At 34.7% G+C, this 12439-nt stretch overlaps 1 protein-coding gene across 1 annotated transcript; it reads right to left on the minus strand.

Moving 5' to 3' along the window:
- Positions 1-2545: 2545 nt before the first annotated feature.
- ATXR2 (histone-lysine N-methyltransferase ATXR2) lies at positions 2546-11427 on the minus strand. The gene is made up of 15 exons (XM_085746314.1): positions 11282-11427; positions 11134-11209; positions 10877-10962; positions 10450-10793; positions 9643-9755; positions 9502-9533; positions 8769-8920; positions 8469-8556; positions 8344-8392; positions 8193-8247; positions 7933-8002; positions 7783-7852; positions 3534-3610; positions 3188-3244; positions 2546-3002 (listed from the first exon to the last, which is right to left on the minus strand). The coding sequence occupies exons 1-15, from the start codon at positions 11366-11368 to the stop codon at positions 2892-2894; spliced, it is 1467 nt and encodes a 488-aa protein (XP_085602440.1). The 5' UTR covers positions 11369-11427; the 3' UTR covers positions 2546-2891.
- Positions 11428-12439: the final 1012 nt, after the last annotated feature.

Below are 12439 nucleotides of genomic sequence, written 5' to 3' on the forward strand. Positions count from 1 at the left end.
TGGAGCAAATTCCCACACAAAGTGCAAAAAAGCCTACGTAAAGACAACTTTGCGGTGGAATTCAAGCCCACGCAAAAAAAGCCCTTGAAACTGTTGGGGCTGAATTTTGGCCGCCACAAAACCCCATATGCCTTGAAAACTACTCTCCGCCCTGCACTTTTCGCTCGCGCCCTGCAGCCATTCCGAAAATACCTCTGCGCTAGTTAACTAACGCAAGTGTAAAAAAACGGAACTTAGTTTTTACACATGCGTGACTTAAGTCACGCGGCGTGAGTTAACTCACGTCGAAATTAACACGTGCGTGAGTTAACTCACGCAGGTATCAAAATTTCAAAAGTGGAATTAACATTCTGTGTATGTTGGAAGCAGCCAAGCAAGGCACATGGGAGCCAAAATGAAGTGAGGGAGAATAATATTTGTGTAAGTAGTAAGTACCATTCCAATACTGACATGATATCTCCAAAACATTCACCACGTTTCTGTTAAAAAATGCATCATTACTTTCCAACCAAATATGCCAGACCTTTCTTAGCCAAATTGAACCATGCTAAGGTAAACACTGTAGATGGATGTAGAAGTGTATTTGCATTAAAGTTTCATCCCCATGTGATTGTTCTTTTAATTAACACTCACACTCACTTTGTTATGCATCATAAAACCATTATTGGGGTGGCTTGGCTCTTCTTAAAGGTTGAAAATGCAAAAACAAAAACAAAACCTGCGTGAGTTAACTCACGCAGGTGTTAATTTCGGCGCGAGTTAACTCACGCCGCGTGATTTAAGTCACGCATGTGTAAAAACTCATTCATCTGAACCAACTCATTCATCATCAATTGTTTCACCTCTTCTTTTTCTTGTCCTTCTTCTTCTTCTTCTTCTTCTTCATTTTATCATTTTTATTAAGAATTGGAGGAAGAAAGAGAAAGTTGTGGATGAATTGTTGGAGATATTGAAGGTGAGAGCAGAGAGGAATGCAAAAAATGGTGGTGTTGTGAGGAGGGAAAATTATGGGGTGGGAGATGAAGATGATGTTGATGAGGAAGAGCAAGAGAGAGAAAAAGGCACTTGATAAGAATCTGTGATTGAAGATCATTGCAAGCAAGGATAAGAGGAAGAAGAGAAAATCCAGTGATTATCAAAATAGTTGTAATAATATTATTGAAGACTTGTTTCTAAGGATGAAACAACAATATGCAGTATGCAGTGTATGTGAATTTGATTCAACAAAAAATGAATATTGAATGATGGTTTATGAAATACAGAAAAAACAGGGGAAGAAGCTATAGCTGCATGGCTGTGCAAAAATAAAACCTGCGTGACTTAACTCACGCGGCGTGAGCTAAGTAGCGCATGGGCATTTTGGACATGACTGCAGGGCGCGAGTGAAAAGTGCAGGGTGAAGAGCAAAAATCTATGCCTTTGCATGGGACATATGGCCGCTGCAAACTCAAACCTTCCATGCGGACACAAAGCTTACAAAAGAAATATTTCTCATAATATTCTAGGCTAAGTAACTTAGAAAGTAAGCTAGAATATATTTACAACGTAAATATAATTATATGCTATTTATTTAAATATCAACAAATTCAAAATAAAATAACATGGTTTTTATAAAAAAAAAAAAAAAAAACTTACGATTTTTATTTTGGTTGAAAAGTCTTTCATAGGTTGGCACTTGTTTATTGTTTCTATTATTCACAATTAACTTGGCATTCAACCCATATCCTAATTGAAAACTATCATGATGTCCCAAGTTATTGTTTTGCATATACTTTCTTTAAAAGTTTGCATGTGAATATTTTGACAAAAAAAGTTTGCATCTGAATGTTTAGTTAGGTTAGTGGAAATATATTTAGAGTGCAAAGGCTGATTTATATAAAATAAAAACGTTTATTGAATGTTTCACATTAATGGGGAACTTTGTATCTGACTTACATCAAAGCTAATTTAACAAATTGGGTTACAATAATATTTTTTGAGTGTTTACCAAGAAAATAATTTTTTTTTTGAAGGACCAAGAAAATATTTTAACTAAGGAATTAAATTGGTTGATTTTTTTTTAAATTTAAAAGACTAATTTGCTATTTTATAAATATGAAGAAATTTCCTATCAATTAGTTTCTTTGCCACTTTAGTGTTGATTCTGTGTATTCTAAGAAATTGTGAACTTCTTTTGAATATTCGAAGAAATTTCCAACAAATCTAGAAGAGTTTAATAGTGGTGGGTTGACAGTTCAAAACAATTTTACACACACCATCAATCAAAACATTTTAAATTGTCACGTCAATTAAATTATTGCACTGTTTTTAATTGACGTGGCAATTTAAAATATTTTGATTGATCGTGTGTGCAAAATTGTTTTGGACTGTCAACCCACCACAATTAAACTCAATCTTAAAAATGATCCATTATCATTTCATTATGTGCTGCAATATTGGTATTTTTCCTTTTCATGCACTCTTTGCATGAATCCCCTTATTAAAACAAAGGATCTCTCTACCGATTTTAGTGCTATTTGTTTTTTATTTGGTAACAGTATTGAAATGTCTACAAAATCTATAATTAAATTAGTTAATCATGGAGAAATCTCAACGCACATTTTCATCTCTTGATCTATGATAATAGAACAAACAATCCTAAATTTTCAGTATGTGAATCAAATGCAAAATTCATATCAAAACAATTTGTAAAAATTCTCTATTTCCAAGCATGGGAAACAAAAACTTGAGAAACCACATTGTAAAATTATTGTTGAACTTGAACCTTGCATTCCTCCTCTTTCCAATGTATTTTAACTAAGTGATAGATAAGAATTAAGAAATGCCTCGTGCCATCTTGTAAAACAGTTGGATTATGTGGTATGTATGAATGCTTAGACGGCGTCATAGTATTATGGCTCTTCTTCAATGCACTTTGGACATCTACATCTGAAACCATAGTCTGCAAGGGATGCTTGTCTCTCTTCAAATGGAAGGTCCTCATCAACATATGAAATGGTTATCTGTAAAGTCCTTCCAAATGTTAATTAGTTGATCATGGCAATATATTTGATAAAAACATTTGGTTGTATAACCGTCAAATATATTGATATTTTACAAAACATTTAAATTTAGTATATAAATCTCATAAAAATTGTTGTAGTTAAAAACAAAAAAATGGGATATAAAGATATAGGCATAAACAAACCTCTTCTCCTTTACTGATGGACCTCAGTGCAATAATTATTGCTTGGCCATCTCTATCCTGCATGCAAAGAGGTAGTAAAATCTTTAGGTTCAATGTTACTATGCATATAAAAGATGTGTAAAGAGAAAAATTAAACATAATTGATTTTTCTTTCTCATGTAAGCAATATGGGATTTTTTTTCTTTCTTTTTCTTTTTCAAGTTAAACAAAAACATGAATAAGAATATCAACCGCTAAAGAAAACAATCGAATTATACTACTTTGGCATTAAAAGAAGTCAAATAAGCCATCAACTAAAACTAAATCGAAATAGAAGATAAAATCGAGATAGTTTTGCCCCACATACCTCGTCTCTTTTGAAAGCTTTAGCATTAGGACAACATGAATGGTTCAAACAGCTTTGCAAAGGAAAAAATGCAGTTCCTGGAATACAATTTAAGTAGATTTATCAACCACTGGTTAAAAATAAATCAGGATATATTCTAACTCCTAGGGATGATAATCAAAATGAATCTGCATTATTCCTATAATCATCAAGGTAGTGTTATAATGTTTTCTTGGGCAGGGTCAGAAGATGTAAAGTAATCACAATTAAAAGTTCATCAAGACATAACATTTGTAATTTGTAAGGAGATGCATAATTTCCTGATCCCTCAATTTATGTTTAAGGAGGGGCGTGGAACGTGGGAATTTAAGCTGTCCGTCGTTGAAAAAACAGTGTAATCACTAGCGGATTGCAGAAATAATGAAACGTCAAAAATCCTTTTATCACTAGCGGAAGCCGCATAGCCCTTGAAATATGTCAATCATATAAAAAGAAGGCATACTAATGGGTATCCGTGGGTACGGGTAGTATGATATCCGTCCCCGCCCCGTTGGATAAATATGGTACCCGTACTCGTCCCCATACCCGTGCGGGTATCTCTATACGGGTAATCCACGGGTATTTAGATACCCACGGATATCCGCGGGTACCCATGGATTTTTGATATTTTTTTTGTACAAAGAAAAATTCAACTTTTAAAGATCCATACATAACATGTTCCATTCAAATTTCATAATCCATACCATAATCCAACAAAAATAAGGATTCTTACATAATGCCAAGCAAATTCATACCAAAAAAGATTAAATCAATTCAAATCTATAAAACAATTAGAAAGCCCTAAATTCTAAAATCATAAACAAGTAATCATTCTAAGGAGAAGAAGAAAATAAAAGAAAAGAGATGAAGAGAAATTTTTGACGGTCTTGAGAGAAAGAACAGAGAAAACTAAAAAGCCGTACAGTAAACTAGGGTTTTTTTTAGACACCACACTTATATATATATATATATATATATATATATATATAGGGTTATGATAGAAGACACCTTTTATGAAGGTGTCTTTTAGCAAAGTTATAACTAAAAAGTGAAAATCACACCTTAAGGTGTGACTTGTTAAAAGACACCACCAAAGGGTGGCTTGTAACAAAACCCATATATATATATATATATAGACACACACACACACATATGAATATTTTAGTAATTTACGTAATTTATTAACCGGTATGGATACCCGGGAGCACGGGTATCATCAAATCCGTGTCCATAAAGTAACGGGTAGTTAAATACCCGTTTAATATACCCGCGGGTACCCGTTTAGCTACCCGCCCCGTGCCCATGATGGATTTTATCCGCGGATACCCACGGGCACGGATTTTTTTGCCACCCCTATACTGCATACAAATAAAAAGGGAGTGGAGGCATATCTTAGCTTACATATTGAATGAATATAGGAGTAATACTCATTAACTTTTTAGTTTGGCAGACGTGCAAACTCTTCAGTTTATTACTTTTTTTTTTGCTAAAAAAAAAAGGCATTCATTCATTCAAATTGATAGAAATACATTGAACAACAAAACATGATGAATTTGAAAACAAACTCACAACATCATGTTAATAGCATACAACGGCAAAATGCCTACAATTATGGATAAGCCTACAAAAATGACGAAATTAAAGTGTCTGGAATACTCATGCCTCCAGATCTATAACTTGAAGATACCAAAATCATTGGTTGAATCTGCAATGAATTGGGGCAATCTATCGATTTGAACCGAACGGACACCTCAACAAGACGGGAAAGAAAAACAATGCCACGCCAAGATGATGAAATCGCAAAAGGAAAACTTAAATATATGTGAAAATCAATTATTTAAACAAAAGGGAAGGGTAAAAAACCCATCTAGAGAGGTGATTTCGGACCGAAAATTGGGCTTTAACTACCCCTCTTGAGTTGATGAAGAAGAAAAAGAAAAGAGGGGTAAGTGGCAGCTGCTAGGTTTAGAGAAGAACGGTTTGTGACGCTCGTCTAAGCATTGGGCCGCCACTGCTCTTGTTAGTGTGCTGCTTTCGTTTGGCCTAACCTAAACACATCGTGTGCCTATATATGGCATGCTTCGTTGACTGTCAATACGTGTATCCAAATCCAAACCAAATTTCAGTCCTTACATGTCCACACTGCCCTTGTTCCTGTCCAATTCATATCAGTGTCACCATCTGTACCATTTCCACAATTATTCTCATCTACCTCAATTGCACTATGGAACTCAACCTTGAAGGCCTCACGCTCGATGAAAGGGGTATGACCCTGAATTTGGATACTGATATGGCTGCAATTAGCATCCTTGACTGACAAACAGATCCGATTCAAGTACCTCCAAGAACAGTTAAGCCAATTGTAGCAACCGGGAAAGGGTGTAGCAATTATTCATGTGGATCATGGGAAGTACTTATTCCAATTCTATCATAAGATTGATGCTGAGAAGGTTATCAATGGAAGGCCTTTTGCTTTTTCAAGAACTTCAACATCGTTCTCCAAAAGATCGCGCCGGGTGATATCCCAAAAGTGGTGGCTCTTGACATAATGGATATTTGCGTTCAAGTGCATGACCTACTCTTCGGATTCATGCAAGAGAAGTTTGGCAAAAGTTTATGTGATTGAGGGTCCGAATTGATGTCAACTCACCTTTGAAAAAAGAGATGAATGTTCGTACTTTAGGAGGAGCTTGGAGCACATCCAAGTTTAAATATGAAAGAATTGGCACGTTTTGCTCCTTATGTGGTGTCCTTGGCCACACGGACAAATCATGTGCCAAGCTTTATGATGTGGAGGAAGACGACGGCATTCGAGAATGGAGCAATGATTTGAAGCCAGAGTCACGCAAAGGAGGAGTGAATATTGTGATTACGTGGCTTTGAGATCCAGTAGACCGGTGGTACTACTGGCCAGTAACACTGAGGTGGCAATCATGGCAGAAATCGCTGTGGTTACCGAAACGGAATTGGTAACACAAATTTGGAAACAAATAGTGGAAATTAATGCCAATAACAATTCTATTACTTCCAATAATGGAGTTACTGCCAGATTTGTTTCCAAATTTGTGTTGCCACTTCAGTTTCGGTTACCACCGCAATTCCCGCCGATTGCCACCTTCAGTGTTGGTAACCGTTTGTCCCACCACCCCTGGATCTCGAAGCAACCTATTCACAGTATTCACTCCTCTTCAGTGATTGGATCTTTCGGACAATGATATTGAAGTTCTCAAAAAACCAAGGCCCTCCATTGAGAACCTTACTAGTACAATCTTATGATAGAATTGGAACAAGTACTTTCCTTGATCCACGGGAATAATTGCTACACCCTTTTCCGGTAGCCACAAATGGCTTAACCGTTCTTGAAGGTACTTGAATTGGATCTGTTTGTTGGTCAAGATCCAATCAATCAAGCAATGATCAAGGATGCTAATTGCAGTCATATCAGCATCCACATTCCGGGTCATACCTCCTTCATGGTGCGTGAGACCTTTAAGGTTGAGTTCCATAGTGTAAGCGAGGCAGATGAGAATAAGTGTGGAAATGGTAGAGATGGTGACACTGTGATATGAATTGGACAGGAACAAGGGCAGCGGGGACATGTAAGGCCTTAAATTTGGTTTGGATTTGCACTTTTTGGATACAAGTATTGACATACAATGATGAAGCCATATATAGGCCAAACGAAAGCACCACACTCACAAGAGCAGCGGCGTCCCACTGCTTAGATGGCGGCACAAATTATTTAACTTGGCTGCTAGGTTTATTACTTTTAAAACCCTAAAATTCTCCTTTTTCCAAATTACACTAAATCTGCTAGCATAAACTGGAATAGTGGCTGTTGCCCTAAATAGCGAAACTAAAATTGCGTCACAGTTTTCGTAGCGGATTAGTCAAAGTCTCCAATGCTAAAGTGCTATAGTACCACTATTTGCAACACTTATAGCCTTCCTCCAAAACCAAAAAACACAATTGCATAATCATTTCATAAAAAGCTAACTTCAAGCCACTTGGCAAATAAAAACTATCAGTCAAAAGGTTTTGAATCAAAACCTTTAACTTGAAGACTGTTGTCTTGCTTCAGACAATAAAGGCAAAGCATGAACTTCAGTAATGATAAGGCAGATAAATAATACTAAGGAAAATTGAGATAAAGAACAAAAAGTTGAACTATGAATAGACAAAAATAACTTGTCTGCAGACATCAACAGACAAACAGCAGTGAAATCGGTACCTTCGCAACAAGTAGAATAGTCTTCACCTAGAGCATCTAGAATTGGTTGTGTAATTTTCTCAGCTTCTTTCTGCCATCAATGATAACACAAAGTAAAAGAACTAATTCATTCGAGATAAAATGTTAAAGCAAGGTGAACAAAATTCTAACCTTATCTGGATTCGACATATCATTGATGTATAAAAAGTAATCCTCCACAGGAGAAGCAACAACCAAATCACTGAAAAACATAATTAAGGTATTAATAAACATTTCAAGATCCGAATAAATTATTATTCAAATTTTCAGTTTGCTTAATGGCTGTACCAATATCACAATATTTAACTGTTATGTTAAAGGAAGCAAACACAATAAAATATATGGCTAGACAGAATAATAGAAAAACAAAGTCCCACAAAGTTGGCTCTTACAGATTATTCAGCTCAAACATGCCAATGATATGTCCATAAATTTCAAGGGAGAATACTGATAAGAGTCAAGGGTTTGGAGCTAAAATTTCGACAAAAAGTCACTGAGCATGCACAAACGAATACATCACCAAATTAGCATATGTAAGGATACATGGCTCACATTCCTTGTCAAATATTGCTGTCTTAAGAAGTTGGAGAGACTGAAACATCAAATCAATGAAAAAAGAATTAGATGCAATATATTAAATCGGCGAATAAACATGTGAAGAATCATACCTCAAATGCCAACTCTTTAATTTGCATCCTGAATGACGCGTCATCGGAAGAATCAATATCATCTGGTAGTGCAACGCAGTCCCACCACCTACAGACACTTTGAGGTCACTACTCTTACATATTTTAAATGAAATTGTATAATAATGCTCAACATCAGAAGTCAAAATAAGATAAAGGAATTATATTTTCAAATGTAGGATATTTGAATTAAAGTCTTTCATGTAAAACTATATTTATTCTTTTGAACAATGTATATATGATTAGTAGATGAGTTTTACAAAAAAAGTAGTCAGTAACAACCTTTTTTTGTATCCCATTGCTATAGGTCTCCAAGCTTCCAAAAGAAGAGATATATTATAGTGGTCTGAAACACAGGATGCATCATATTTCTCTTTCTCTGCAGGACAATTTGCTTTTAACTTGTGGTACCTTAATATGGTAGAAGAAATGACCTGGTGATAAAATACATCCAGGTTTCCAATCAGATAAATCTAGTAAGCATAATGTATGCAAGACTGATGAACATAGCTTGATTGATAAGTTGAGCATATCTGTAAATACATGCAATGCAAGCCTATCTATATGTTAAATTAAAGGGGACCTTAGACAATGAAAAATTAATATGTTAAATATTTAAAATCAATCGTGGATTGCAGCAAATAGCAGTTTGTTCAAACTCTGGTACGCTAGAGTGCTAAAGCGCCACTATAGCCACTATTTGACAACATTTTGTACGAGATAGTGTATCACAGAACAACAGCAACTTGTTTATGCTATAGTGCCTCTATGTGACAAAACTAGGTCTTATACTTTATAAAATGAACTTTTTTGCAAGATTGATTTTTATGTTTAATTTAATGTGCCAGACTACAAGCATTTACTGCAGAATAATACTTATTGAACTCTGATGATAATAATGCCAGGTAAGATTATCAAATACACATGTATAAACAGTATGTGTGTTGGCACATGATCATTTTTCATTTCACACAGCACTAAAGATAAGAAACTCAGAGCAAAAATGAAACTCTACCTTTGCAGCAAGGAGGAATATATCATTTGTTTCTGTGAGCAAAAGAAATTAAATAAATAAGCAAGACATGAAAGAAAAAAAATGTCAACAACAAATGTGGATTGTTGAAAATTATCGATGTCCATAACAAAGGAGTCTTACCATTAGCATGTTTCACGAATTTAAGGAGTGCCTCCCTACGTCTTGGATCAGAACTCTCACCAGTACAGAGTAAAGAATGGGAGGACTCCCAATCAGCCTCTGCACATGACATGCTACAAGTATTGATAACATTATCAGACAAGATTAATTCATACTTTACACTCAAAAGAATTCATATAATGAGTATGAGATTTTTAAACAATAGCATTTTATGTGAGTTAAAATTAGCTTATGCATCTCAGTTTTTTCAGATGCTCCCATTTATTTACTTTATAAACATTGATAAGCTTATAAGGAATTTTTCATAAGTGAAGAACCATAAACTTATGTCAATTGAAAAATTCCCATAACTTGGAAGCTAATCGAAATTGGTTCTTGATCTTTTAAATCTTTAAATAAGAAGAAATCAGAAGCTGAGTATGGATCCCCATGCAGCATTCATTTGTGACAATATTTCACAAGGTTTTTCACAGTAGTTGTTAATTTGTGCTCGGTGGCGAGTAAAATTACTGATTTGAAAAATGAAAGCATTACATGTCAAATATTATTTCTTCAACCAACCATAGGATTAGATCATGATTGGATAAGTGCTTATGTATAAGTTATTTCTATAACAAAATATAAAAGAAATTAAAACTGTTTTTATATAGGTTATAAGCTGTTTTCCTAAACTGCCTTGAAGAGCTTATGGAAATAAGCTAAAAACAACTTATAGGCATGTCATAAGTTGTTTAAGTAAGCTCTTCTAAACAATTGTTCTTATGCTAGCAGATGAGCTCAAATAAATCAATCTAAACCGGCTTTTACCTGCAGTAGTAAGCTTCTCCACATCCACCATGGCATGGAACAGCTTGAGGCAAAGAGAACTTCTCAGAGTAAGGCAATCTGAATTGGCCATTCATCAACGATTCCACAACACCTTCGGGTAGAGGAACTTTAGTTTTGGAACTTCCAGAACTACATTGCCAAGTACTCTCCTCTTCATCAGATGAATCCATTTCATGACAGTTTTTCGAAGACTTTGAAGAGCTTCCTACATCACAATCATGACTCTCATTGGCCCTTAATTCTTCCAAGTAAAGCCTCCTACCAATTTGAATTTCTATGGAACCAATAAAACGAAAGCAGAAGCTACAGACAAAACAATCAATCTGCAAAGTAAAGTAGAAAATAAGATAACGAAACAAAAACTTTTAAAACGGCTGCACAAGAACATAAAAAAAGAAGCAAAAACCTTGTTGAAAGAGTGTTGATTCCCAACAAGCATTTGGTCCTTGAGAACAAGTTGATCCTCTTTGAAGTCCTTTACAGCATACACACCTAAAATTTTCCAGAATCAGAAATTAATTAAGCGTTATAAGCACCTAACATTTACTATTCTATGTCTATATATGAGTCATACGCATACAGTTCAACAATTAACAACATGAACAATAATAAAATAAAAAAGAATTGGTGTGATGGAACATAAACAAATGATATAATGAATACCTTTTCCAAGTTGGTCATCATGTTTGACAGTGATGTCATTGCAGTGCCTTGAAGAGAAAATGTTTTGATAATATTCCTGCATAAAAAAAAGAGGAAAATGAATAGAAAATGAAAATGGGTTGATGAATGAAGAGATTGATTACATTACCTGAAGTTGGTGAGGTGAAGGAGGAGAAAGAAGAGAAGAGATTTCATTGGCACAAGGAGAGATAATAGGGCAAATTGGTGGTTCCATTGAAACAAAAGTTGCAACTTTGGAAGAGAGTGTCAACGACAGAACACAAACGTGACGGCGCCAATAGCATCAACAACGTTGTACTTTTATTTTTCACTTCATGTGTGGGCTTTAGATTTCACACAATTGTATAAACTATTTTTTTTACAATTTTGTAAATCTCAGTAGTTACTTATCAGTCAAAAAAAATAGACATTTAATATGCCACCAAAATAAAAAAATAAAAAAAGAGTAATATATTATATGGTCAAGTGATTAACCGAAACAATATATATGAACTCTAAGGAATATATTCCACTTGGACTTTCATTTGCTCAAAGTTACCACTACACCCTAGAGCATCCAATCCAACATTTTCTATTTCATATCAACTCTTAGTAAATATATCATTACTAATAAGAGCCCAAATCAATTTTGAAAAGAAAAAAAAACAAGGTCATAACTAAACAACTCTAAAATATTTTCACCAACTTTGATTAAAGAAAAAACTTCATGTTTTAAAAAGATTAAATAAATCTGATTTCTAATCAAAATTTAAACCATTAATTGTCCTTAATAAATAATGAAAAAGAAAAGACGCAAATACACATAACACTTTATAGCAAATTGACTCATAAAACTAATTTAGATATGATAAATATCATCAACCCTCAGGAATACTCTAGTCAAGTAATAATATTTTAACCTTTATAATATGATCACCCCCACTCGCTTTTAGTGTGTGTGTGGCCCTATATTTTGTGATGTAGAACAGAGTAGAAGTTTAGGTGGACTTTTCATTCTGAAACTTCCCATACCGATCCTTCATCGCAAGAGCGCAATGCTACCAATCGTTGGGGAAATGCGACCCTTATTATTTTGGTATTATCTCCCTGCTTAATGATGCGAATAACAACATATATGCGATGTTACCCGATCCCTCGACAAGAAGATGGTAAGTGTTAATAATGAGCCGCATTTGTTTTATTCCCCTATGGCAATATATCATTTTGCGTCTACACTCTTTTGATATCTATTCCAGACCCAGTTTGGTGCATTCCTAGTTTAATGCAAAAGTCTCACCTCACTCCT

The sequence above is a fragment of the Medicago sativa genome, chromosome 2 (genome assembly GCF_051527215.1).
Source record: "Medicago sativa cultivar Bolivia chromosome 2, Bolivia_mono, whole genome shotgun sequence".
Taxonomy (NCBI): Eukaryota; Viridiplantae; Streptophyta; class Magnoliopsida; order Fabales; family Fabaceae; genus Medicago; species Medicago sativa.

What these genes read in the sequence shown, in the direction of transcription:
- ATXR2 (XM_085746314.1), bottom strand. Translation starts at nt 11,368, where the DNA reads ATGGAACCACCAATTTGCCCTATTATCTCTCCTTGTGCCAATGAAATC. An exon ending in ATTCGTGAAACATGCTAATG is followed by an intron (nt 9,534 to 9,642) that starts GTAAGACTCCTT and finishes TTTTGCTCACAG; the next exon opens with AAACAAATGATATATTCCTC. An exon ending in GCAATGGGATACAAAAAAAG is followed by an intron (nt 8,557 to 8,768) that starts GTTGTTACTGAC and finishes AAGTGTCTGTAG; the next exon opens with GTGGTGGGACTGCGTTGCAC.